Source organism: Pantherophis guttatus, chromosome 1 (genome assembly GCF_059756535.1).
Source record: "Pantherophis guttatus breed Tessera chromosome 1, ASM5975653v1, whole genome shotgun sequence".
In the NCBI taxonomy this organism is placed as follows: domain Eukaryota; kingdom Metazoa; phylum Chordata; class Lepidosauria; order Squamata; family Colubridae; genus Pantherophis; species Pantherophis guttatus.
This window is the reverse complement of record NC_142063.1, coordinates 343,352,910-343,365,107: the sequence shown is the minus strand read 5'-3', so window position 1 is coordinate 343,365,107 and position 12,198 is coordinate 343,352,910. Positions and strand designations below refer to the sequence as shown.

Here is a 12,198-nt window from a genome sequence, read left to right as displayed (position 1 = left end):
CCTTGGGGGGAAGCCGGATTCTCTTCACGGCGGCGTGATTCGTTTAACAACTGCAGTGATTCGCCGAGCAAACGTGGCACAAAAAAAGGGTCATAAAATTTGGCATGGCTCATTTAACAACTCCTTGCTTAGGAACAGAAAATCTGTTTCCCGATTGTGGTTGTAAGTCGAGGACTACTTGTAACTTGCGCAAACTTTTTTGTGAGAAGCAGGCTAGCGAGGGAGGGGGACGCACTGATGTGGAGTGGATTCTAGCATTGATGATGTTATATAGTTGGGTATTGAAACGTCTGCAAGAAAACAACCAAGCTCAGGGAGCCCCAAGGACTCCACAGGCTTCCTCTTCCTCCTCCCTTTCCTTCTTTTCCTCCTCTTCCTCTTCCTCCCCCCTCCGTCTCCTTTTCCTCCTTCCCATCTTCTCCTTCTCTTCCAATTCACAACCCCCCTCCCTTCTAGCACTGATGTTATCTAGTTGGGTATTCAAACGTCTGCAAGAAAATAACCAAGCTAAGCGTCCACCAAGGACTCTTCAGTCCTCCTCCTCCTCCTCCCTCCCTCCCTCCCTTCTAGCACTGATGATATTACTTAGTTGGGTAATGAAACGTCTGTAAGAAAATCACCAAACTCCAGAGAGCATCAAGGACCTTTCAGTCCTCCTCCTCCCCTTTCCCCCTCCTCTCCCTCTCTTCCACTTCAACAAACCCCCTCCCTTCTAGCACTGAAGTTCCCTAATTGAGTAATGAAACGTCTGCAACCCCACACTTCCCCCAAAAAACCCCCAACCAAACTCAGAGAGCTCCCGGGACCACTCATTTCAAGGGTGAAATCCAGCAGATTCTAACAGGTTCTGGAGAACTGGTAGCGGAAATTTTGAGTAGTTTGGAGAACTAGCAAATACCACCTCTGTTTGGCTCCAGAGCGGGATGGGAATGGAGATTTTGCAATATCCTTCCCCTGGAGTGGGGAGGGGATGGGGATTTTGCAGTATCCTTCCCCTGCCACACCCACCAAGCCACGCCCACAGAACCGGTAGGGAAAAATTTTGGATTTCACCCCTGCCTCATTTTCAACCATGAGCTACAAATATTCCGTGTCAGCATTCTGATGCTGCCATAAAAAGGAGGAGACGAGGCTTGACTTTTCACCTACTTATTTTCTCTGTAGATAATATCCCCTAGGAGATGGGATGGGAGGGAGACATTCCTGTGGGTTGAAGTCAGGAGCTGGGGAGACTGACTTGGAAGATGGCCAATGAGAAGATGAGAACTGGGGAACGGAAAGGGAAGGGTTTGGGGGTCAGAGGGTTAGTATCGGCTACGACGAAGTCGGGGCCAGATCTGTTGTACTCAATAAATGGATTTTTTCAGCAAAGATTAATTGTTTGGGAGTGCAATTTATTTGAGATGACATCGAAACCTGACATTCCGCTTGATCGATTCGCCTTCATATTTTATACCCGCCCCACGTGACATCCTCTCGCCCCTGTTCCCCTCTCCAGGTGCAAGACATCGCGTTCAGCCACGACTGCCGGTGGGTGGCGGTTAGCACCCTCCGAGGCACCACCCACGTCTTCCCCATCAACCCCTACGGAGGGCAGCCCTGCGTTCGGACGCACCTCTCACCCCGGGTCGTAAACCGCATGAGCCGCTTCCAGAAGAGCGCGGGGCTGGAGGAGATCGAACAAGAGCTGACCACCAAACAAGGAGGGCGCTGCAGTCCCGTGCCGGGCCTTTCCAGCAGCCCATCTGGCTCCCCTCTCCATGGTAAGCCCCCCTTTGAAAAACAGATGCGGAAGAATCGTTTGTTGGTTTGTTGGTTTGTTTACATTTATGATGGACTCCCTCTCCTATAGATTGCCTCCAGAGGTTGTGAATACTCCAACACTGGATGTTTTTAAGAGGATGTTGGATAACCGTTTGTCTGAAGTGGTGTAGGGTTTCCTGCCTAAGCAGGGGGTTGGACTAGAAGACCTCCAAGGTCCCTTCCAACTTCATTATTCTCTTCTATTCTGGGCGGCTTAGTCAATGCAAACACAAAACAATGACAATGACACAAAACGAAAACATACTACCCCAAAGATAACCAGGATTAAAACAATCAAGACCCTTGGTGGCGCAGCAGACTAAAGTGCTGTTAAGTAGCACCAGCTGCCTGCAATTACTGCAAGTTCAAATCTCACCAGGCTCAAGGTTGACTCAGCCTTCCATCTTTCCGAGGTAGGTAAAATGAGGACCCAGTTTGTGGGGGCAATAAGCTGACTTTGTATAAAAAAGAACACCGTTTTGGGGGGGGGCAAAAGCCCTTCTAAGCAGGTATATACAAAAGTATGAAGGCTATTGCTTAACGCATTGTAAGCCACCCTAAGTCTCCGGAAAAGGGCGGCATAATCAATCAATCAATCAATCAATCAATCAAGGATCCACACATCAACCAAGACCGGAGACCAAAATTATGTCTTAAATACAGGTAGTACTTAAGTACAGATAATGCATGCATACACATTTTGCGTGTCAATGCTACGTGTCAATATCAATCAGAATAGAGTTGGAAGGGACCTTGGAAGTCTTCTAGTCCAACCCCCTACTCAAGCAGGAGACCCTAGACCATTTCAGACAAATGGTTATCCAACATCATCTTAAAAACTTCCAGTGATGAAGCACCCACGACTTCTGGTGGCAAGCTGTTCCATTGGTTAATTGCCCTTACTGTTAGGAAATGAATTCCAGGTGGCTTCTCTCCTTGATCAGTTTCCATTCATTGTTTCTTCTCCTGCCTTCAGGTGCTTTGAAAAATAAGTTGACCCCCTCTTCTTCTTTTTGGCAGTCCCTTAAATACTGGAATACTGCTATCATGTTCCCCCCTAGTCCTTTTCTCTAGACTGGTCATACCCAGTTCTTGCAACTGTTCTTTCATATGCTTTAGCCTCGGGCCCCTTAATCATCTTAATTGCTCTTATTGAGGTTTTCAGGCAATGGGGGCAAACTTGAACCCAAAGTGGATTATGGTTTACTACGTGTCAACTTTTTTTTTAATTTATTATAATTACTATAATATATAATATATAATATATAATATATAATATATATATATATATATATATATATATATATATATATATATATATATATATATATATATGTTTTCTCAGGTTTTCGCGGGTGTTTGTATGTAGGTCTTTGGTTATTCGGGTCTTCTCCCACGTAAAATTGGAAGTGTCTTGGCGACATTTCGACGAAGTCTCATTCGTCATCTTCAGGCTGGTGTTCTCGGCTTCGTGCTTCCAGGAGCAATGTGAGATCGCAGCTGTCTCTTCCTTTTAACTGCTAGTGGGGGTGTGAGCTGATTGGGTGGGAACTTGGCTGTGTTCTGATTGGGTGGAGGTGTGTTCTGATTGGTTAGGGGCTTGGCTGTGCTCTGATTGGATGGGGGGTTGGTTGTGCTCTGATTGGCTGGGGGTGTGTTCTGTTTGGGTGGGGGCTTGGTTGTGCTCAGCTTAGTCTGAGTTGCAGGGGGATTTGAGCTGGTGAGCTGCGTTGTTGTTTATATATATATATATAAAATATATAATTTAATTTATATGCCGCCCTTCTCCGGAGACTCAGGGCAGCTTACAATGTGCTAAGCAATAGCCTTCATCCTTTTGTATATTTATACAAAGTCAGCTTATTGCCCCCACAAACTGGGTCCTCATTTCACCTACCTTAGAAAGGGATGGAAGGCTGAGTCGACCTTGAGCCTGGCGAGATTCGATCTTACTTTAATTGCAGACAGCTGGTGTTAAATTACAGTGCTTCTGTCTGTTGAGCTAAACTTGTAGGCTTCTTGCTCTGTCCTCCAATCCTATTCCGCCCACTGCCAGGAGTTCGATCCTGACTGGCTCAAGGTTGACTCTGCCTTCCATCCTTCCGAGGTGGATCAAATGAGGACCCAGATTGTTGGGGGCAACATGCTGACTCTGTAAACCGCTTAGAGAGGGCTGTAAAAGCACTGTGAAGCGGTATATAAGTCTAAGTGCTATTGCCATTTGTTATACCCTCCCTAGTAAACAAATTTAGAAATGAAGAGCAAAGAGTTGACTTGTTTGTTTGTTTGTTTATAAAACTTCTGTGCCACCTGTCTCGCTGATACAGCAACTCTGGAGGGCTGATAATATAATAAGAAATAATAATAATAAAAAATCTTCTAGTAAAAAAGTTAAAATTAGAAAAATTGAATAAAAAAGCTAATAGAAGTGAATGAAGAACCTCGGGTTCTTGTGTCCGACGTAGATCGAAGTTAGCTTCGGAAACGTAGATGTTCTTAATAGATGCCATTAAACATTAATTGCCCATCCATAAAACAGTTATCGAGAGCCTGCTCTTAGATTTTATTTTATCGGCCGCTTTGTTAGCATGTTTGAGGTGGTTACCTCATAGCTCTATTGCTTGCCAGTCAGAGATGGATGTTTAAGCGACTTCCTGTAAATAAAGGTGGCCGATTTTGCAAAGAGGCTTGAAAGACAAATTCAAAGAAAAGACGAACGCAAAGGACCGGTTGGATCCGTTCAGACGTTCTTATCGTTATTCCTGGGCTGCTTTCAAAATAGTGTGATTGAACAATGGGACTATTTCTGAATAGCTTTGGTTGAATGCAGCCACTTGCTCGAGAATTATCATTCCACTCCAAGTACCGTAAGCCAAGGTTATATATAAATTGCACAAAGATACAGGATTTCCCATTTATATACTTTTAATCTGTCTTTTGCTATTTGTGGAGAAGGATAACAATAGCTACAGGGATTCTTCTCCTACCCATAGAATAGATACATATTCCGTTATTTAACTTTTACTGTTTTTTCCTCCACTTCCTCTCCTTTTCAAATATTGGGCTGCTAACGCAAGGACCTGCTGTTTGTCCTAAATGTGCCGTGTATATTATTAATAAAATAAAATAAAAATAGATTCTGGTTGGTTAAACAAAATGGTTAGCTTGCAAAACTTGTGGGGTTTTTTTTGTTTTGGCATAAGTGTCTATGGAGATTCTCCGTCATCTAGATCATGGTTGTCTCAAAGATGCTTTTTTTTTCCCCAAGAGGCAACTGGACTTTCTGGTTTTTCTATGAAAGACATTTCACTTCTCATCCAAGAAGCTTCTTCAGCTCTGACTGGATGGTGGCATCTTTGAAATGCTCTGGCATAAGCTTTGTGGACTAGAATCCATACAGCAGATGTATGAAATGGCATTTTCATTAGGGAAAAGAGAGAGAGAGAGAAAGAGAGAGAGTAGCAGGCAGACAGGAAGGAAGGAAGGAAGGAAGGAAGGAAGGAAGGAAGGAAGGAAGGAAGGAGAGAGAGAAAGCGTGTGAGAGAAAAAGAGATAAGAAGAAAGAAATAGGGAAAGAATCAGGGACGTGGGAAGGAGCAGACAGAAAGAGAGAGACAGAGAGGAAAAGTACTCTTAACAATGATGAAGATTGTTTTCATTCATTTCTGGTGCCAAGAACAAAATTTACTTCATTCAGCTTAACTTCATTCCATGAGTCTAATCACCTTGTTGAGCTATTTGTAACTGACATCCAGTTACAAATCCAGAGGCGCTCCCACGTGACACCTCTCCTGCGCGAGCTGCACTGGCTCCCGGTGGTCTTCCGGGTGCGCTTCAAGGTGTTGGTGACCACCTTTAAAGCGCTCCATGGCTTAGGGCCGGGGTACTTACGAGACCGCCTTCTGCCACCAATAGCCTCCCACCGGCCAGTACGCTCACACAGAGTGGGCCTCCTCAGGGTGCCGTCCGCCAGACAATGTCGGCTGGCGACCCCCAGGGGGAGAGCCTTCTCTGTGGCGGCGCCCACCCTCTGGAACAACCTCCCCCCAGAGTAACGTACAATAACAGACCTCTGGATTTTTCGTCGGGCCCTGAAAACCCATTTGTTTCAACTAGCTGGGCTGGCTTGAATCAAATTTTAAACTGATTTTAAATTGGAATTGTTTTAATTACGGCCAAAATATTTAATTATTTTAATCAGTTTTTAGATTTTGTATGTTTTGTATGTATGTCTTGTTTTTACTTTGGCTGTTCACCGCCCTGAGTCCTATATTGGAGAAGGGCGGTATAGAAATTTAAACAAATAAATAAATAAATAAGTAAAGTTTGCGAGTGAAAAGGTAAAGGTTCTCCTTGCACATATGTGCTAGTCGTTCCTGACTCTAGGGGGCGGTTCTCATCTCCGTTTCATAGCTGAAGAGCCAGCGCTGTCCAAAGACGTCTCCGTGGTCATGTGGCCGGCATGACTCAACGCCAAAGGCGCACAGAACACTGTTCCCTTCCCACCAAAGGTGGTCCCTATTTTTTCTACTTGCAATTTTTACCTGCTTCCGAACTGCTAGGTTGGCAGAAGCTGGGACAAGGAACGGGAGCGCACCCCGTTACGCAGCACTAGGGATTCGAACCACTGAACGGCCGACCTTTCGATCGACAAGCTCAGCATCTTAGCTACTGAGCCACCACATCCCTTTTGTGGATGATAAATCCTGATAAAACGTGAACGTTCTCCTTCAGGTTAGATTTGAATGCCAAGTAACCTCACGGCCATCTCCATATAGTTTTACATCCCCAGTGCTGAAGTGGTTTTCCATTTTCCTTCTTCTAGTGTGTCTGTTGCTTTCCAGTCTAGCTGAAAGCTCTTGGTTGCTTCTCACCCAAGAATTAACCAAACCTGAAATGCTTTTGCTTCCAAAATCAGTGAAGTCACCTTGGAGGCTGCTGCTTCAATGGGCTGGACCTCAAGATTCACTGTGAGAAAAACAGACCTCCCAAACCTATTTGTTCCTTAGATGGCCTCCTTTTCGGTGTCTAAAAAAAACATTTTCATCCTCAAAACCTGTTAAAAGTATCAGCCGTGGAGGCTTCTTCTTCTTCTTCTTCTTCTTCTTCTTCTTCTTCTTCTTCTTCTTCTTCTTCTTCTTCTTCTTCTTCTTCTTCTTCTTCTTCTTCTTCTTTTTTCACGTATTAAAGGAACCAACAGATCCCTTTTCAAGGTAATCAAACAAGATTTCTTTTCTCTCGTTTATCCCCAATAGTCTTTACAATTAATTACCACTCAGCCATCAAGTGTGACATACTTGAAACAGGCACAAGGGTTGCCTTAAGGTGATTTTAACACATCCAATAATTTTTTACTCCTGACATCACAGAGTGGACAGGAAGGAGGGATCAGTGTCTTCAGCTTTCATCCACGGTGGGGTCTGCTTTCTGTCAAGGGGAAGTACAGTAAATTGTTGCCTTTATTGGCTTTCCAAGCGGATTGGGAAGCTTTGCCTCTGTAAACAGATGCAATGGTTGGATAGTAAAGAATTGTCTGAGAAAGTTTCGTTTGGATTTGATTAACGTGAGCCAACATTTCAGGGGTGGAATGAGGGCCCTTGCAAAACCGGTAGAAGCTATGCAAAAAAATAGTTCATCTATTGCATCATTGGAAGGGGCCTTTAAGCCAAAGTAAGGGTCTACATTTAGGCAAGAAAAACGAAATGCACAGGTACGGTATAGGTAGTACCGGGCTCAATAGTGGTAATTGTGAGAGGGATCTTGGAGTCCTAGTGGGCAACCATTTAGATATGAGCCAGCCGTGTGCTGCAGCTGCCAAAAAAGCCAACACAGTTCTGGGCTGCATCAACAGAGGGATAGAATCAAGATCGCATGAAGTGTTAATATCACTTTATAATGCCTTGGTAAGGCCATACTTGGAATACTGCATCCAGTTGTGGTCGCCACGATGTAAAAAAGATGTGGAGACTCTAGAAAGAGCGCAGAGAAGAGCAACAAAGATGATTAGGGGACTGGAGGCTAAAACATATGAAGAACGGTTGCAGGAACTGGGTATGTCTAGTCTGATGAAAAGAAGGATTAGGGGAGAAATGAAAGCAGTTTTCCAGTATCTCAGGGGCTGCCCCAAAGAAGAGGGAGTCAAGCTATTCTCCAAAGCACCTGAGGGCAGGACAAGAAGTAATGGATAGAAATTAATCAAGGAGAGAGGGCAACTTAGAACTAAGGAGAAATTTCCTGACAGTGGGAACAATTAATCAGTGGAACAGAAATTGCCTCCAGAAGTTGTGACTGCTCCAACACTGGAAGTTTTTAAGATGAGATTGGACAACCATTTGTCTGAGTTTCCACATATATACCCAGTCAGTGCAAGAATCCAAGTTAAAATATTCCCTACAAAAAGCAATAGCGCTTATATACTGCGTCACAGTGCTTCACAGCCCCCTCTAAGTGGTCCCCAACAATCTGACTTCTCATTTTGCCGACCGACTTACTGTTCCAAATATCGGAAGACTGCTTTCGTGTCACCCCTGGTCCTTCTGTTCTCTAGACTAGACATACCCAATTCCTGTAACCCTTTTTCGTATGTTTTTGCCTCCAGTCCCCTAATCATCTTTGTTGGCTCTTTTCTGCACTCTTTCCAGAGCCTCAACATCTTTTTTTAAATAACCTGGTGACCAAAACTAGTTCAGTGGAGGTTCTAGGTTAAGAGATCCAAGGACAATTGGGCTAGTTTAACCAGAGAAGCGCGAGATATAAATATGGTAAAGAAATTGAAAATGGATAAATATTTTTTTGGTCTTCACCGAAATTTATCGTTAGCTACTTTTGGAAACAGGATGCCGGATAGGATGTCCCTTCTACCAGAGCAGATCCATCAAGGGCAGTTTTCAAGTTCCTATTGCTCATGGATGTTAGGAGTGGATGGAACCTCCATGTTCAGATATTATATAGCTGTAATGTTGACTGCTGATGCCCAAAGGAAACCTTTGTCTTCCTGTCTTGGATGTGTTCTTCCTGAAGGCATCTGGCTCCTGTTCTGGGAAACAGGATGTTGGCCTCCATGGACAGCTGCTTTGTGTCTTGAGACTCGGAAGAGCTGCTGGCCTTTTGCCCATCAGGTTGGGCTCCTGCCATGTTTCTGGTGACACCAAGTTGCCTTGCCATCTCAACTCAAGTCTAGGATCCCAAGACCCAAGATCTCTAGACCCAGTCAGGATGTTCTTGTCATGTTTTCTTCCTCCCCCTTCTTCCTTTCGTCTTCTGGATTCAGCGTGGAAGCCACGTATTTATGTTTTCTTCTCAGGCCATCTCTAAATTGTTTACTTGTGCAATATAAACCTTTTATGGGGAATGGGGATCCATTGGACAATGAATGAATCATTGTTGGCGCTGTCCTCATTTGTCTTCTCCGGGCAGGAAAATGGTAAAGGAAATGGTTAATAGATATCTGATGATAAGAGATAACTTCCTTGCACCCGTTAGAGCCACCCTGGCTTCTATTTCATTGTTTGGACTGATTTAATCCCACCCCGATATGGTGTCTGTGTGTGTGATTTGGTGGGATTGTCAAGCTGGATTCAGAGTCAGTTTCAGGGCCAACAAACCAGTCCTCCGTTTCTCAACCTTATCAACATTAAGATGTGTGGACTTCAACTCCCAGAATTCCCCAGCCAGCTATGTAGGATTCTGGGAGTTGAAGTCCACTCATCTTAAAAGGTGCTATGGTTGAGAAATGCTGAACTCGTCCTTCTGTGAACTAAAACGGTTATACAGATGGGAAGGGCCAATTTTTGTGTCCTAAATTCCCATAATGAACAATGACAATGGGAACAATTAACCAGTGGGACGATTTGCCTTCAGAAGTTGTGGTTGCTCCGTCACTGGAGGCTTTTAAGAAGAGACTGTTGATAACTGTGTTGTTTTCCAGATTTGCTTTTATAGTTTGGTAAAACTTTTTGTGCTTGCCGTGTTTCTATCAATATTCCAGAAAGTTCCTGTAGTTTTCTCACATGGTAATGACCAGAGTAGAGGTTCCTTTAAACGGGGAATTTCTTAGATATTGACAGTTCTGCTATATAAGTAGTCTTCAACTTACGACGACTCCAATTGAGCCCAAAATTTATGTAGCTAAGTGAGAAATTTGTTAAGTGAGTTTGGCCCCGTTTTACGACTTTCCTTGCCACATTTGTTAATTGAATCACGTCAGTTGTTAAATTAGTAACACGGTTGTTAAGTGAACCTGGTTTCCCCATTACCAGAAGGTCGCTAAAGGGGATCATATGACTCTGGGACACTGCAACCATCATAAATGTGAGTCAGTTGACAAGTATCCAAATGTAAAAAAATGCTGCATCGGTCGTAAGTGTGAAAAATGATCATAAGTCACTTTTTCAGTGCTATTGTAACTTTGAGTGATCACTAAGTGCACTGTTGTTTAAATCAAGGTCTACCTGTATAGAACTTCAGAGTTGTCCTCCACCTGTCCATCGGTCTCCTTTAGCATACCAGCTGGAACTTCCTCAAGAGTGTGAAGATCATAGAACAGTATTTCTCAACCTTGGTAGCTTGAAGATGGGTGGACTTCAACTCCCAGAATCCCCCAGCCAGCAGCGCTGGCTGGGGGATTCTGGGAGTTGAAGTCCACCCATCTTCAAGCTTCCAAGGTTGAGAAACACTGTCATAGAACATAGAATCATAGGGCTGGAAAGGACCTCAGACGTCTTCCAGTCCAACCTCCTGCTCAAGCAGGAAAGTTCATACCATTTCAGATAACTACCGTATTTCCCCAAAGGGTCTTATATTAATTTTTGCACCAAAGGATGCATTAGGGCTTATTTTCTAGTTAGGTTTTATTGTGGGGGAAATACAGTACTAAATGCGTCGGTCTGGCTAACAATCTTAACTAGGGCTTATTTTTGGGTAGGGCTTATATTACGAGCATCCTGAAAAATCATGCTAGGGCTTACTTTCTGGTTGGGTCTTATTTTTGGGGAAACACGGTAGTTGTCCCATCTCTTCTTAAACACCCCCAGTGTTGGAGCAAGGAAGGAGATCTTATCCAATCCTGGTCAAAGAGTTGTCCAGTCTATTTTTGAAAACCTCCCATGACGGAGCATCCAACGACTTCGGGAGGCAAGTTGTTCCACTGAACAGTTAAGTTCTCACTGTTGGGAAATTTCTCCTTAGTTCCAGGTTGCTTCTCTCCTTGATTAGTTTCCATCCGTTGCTTCTTGTCCTGCCTTCAGGGGCTTTGGAGAATAGGGTGACTCCCTCTTCTTTAGGGCAGCCCCTCCAATATTGGAAGACTGCCTTCGTCCTTCTCTTCACTAGACTAGACATCTCCAATTCCTGCAACCGTTCTTCATATGTTTTATCCTCCAGGGCCCTAATCATCGTTGTTGCTCTCCTCAGCATTCTTTCTAGGGCCTCAGAGTCTCTGGATCTCTGATAAGCTTTTCCATCTGTTACTCCTTGTCCTGCTCTCAGATGCTTTGGAGAATAGGTTGACCTCCTTTTCCCTAGGATAGCTCCTCAAGTACTGGAGGAAAATCGTCACGAACCCACAATCCTTCTCTTCGAAAGGCTAAACGTACCTACCCTGTTTCCCCGAAAATAAGACCCAACCGGAAAATAAGCCCTAGCATGATTTCCCCACCCCCAGGATGCTCGCAATATAAGCCCTACCCCCCAAAATAAGCCCCAGTTAAGATCGTCAACCAGACGGAGGCGTTTAGTACCGTATTTCCCCCAAAATAAGACCTAACCGGAAAATGAGCCATAATGCGTCTTTTGGAGCAAAAATTAAGATAAGACCCGGTCTTATTTTGGGGGAAAACATGGTAACTCTATCTCAACAATTCATCATATGATTTAGCCTCCAGATCCTTTATCGTCTTTGTTGCTTTTCTTCACGCTCTTTCAAGGATCTTTAAGAAGATAGTTTTTCTGTTCCTGTTTCCATCTTGTTATAAGATCCCTTTCCCCCCCTCTTCTAACAAGCTTAAGCTTTTTGAAATGTTGTCTTTCTTGGCTTTAGCTTCTCTTCTTCGCTTGGCAATTTTCACGGTTTGTTCTGATATCCGTTTTCTTCTGTTCCTTCATCTCCGGCAGTCTTTTCTTTTCTTTTCTTTTTTTTTTTTTTCCCTTTTCACATTCCTCTCGAACAACTTTGATTCCTCTCCATAGTTTCTCTGGTTTTCCACCCATGAAGTTCAAGGACTTCAAAGTGATTCCTGATGTTCTTTTCTGAAATGATGATTATAAGGTCAAGATCATGTTGTGAAACTCTGGTTGGCTTTCTTCTCCTTTCTCCTTCTCCTTTGGCTTAATTTGGAAATTGCACACGAACAATTTGCGATTTGTTCCACACTCAAGTCCCTGGCTGGGTCCTTACTG

General features: G+C 43.9%; 1 protein-coding gene across 8 annotated transcripts in view; it reads left to right on the top strand.

Moving 5' to 3' along the window:
- BCAS3 (BCAS3 microtubule associated cell migration factor) overlaps window positions 1–12,198 on the top strand; it is a 702,801-nt gene that overhangs the window by 234,314 nt on the left and 456,289 nt on the right. For all 8 annotated transcript variants that reach the window (XM_087890109.1, XM_087890127.1, XM_087890106.1 and 5 more), the window contains exon 15: window positions 1,499–1,763. In XM_087890109.1, coding sequence (XP_087746235.1) covers window positions 1,499–1,763 — 265 coding nt within the window. The remainder of the gene's footprint in view (window positions 1–1,498; window positions 1,764–12,198) is intronic.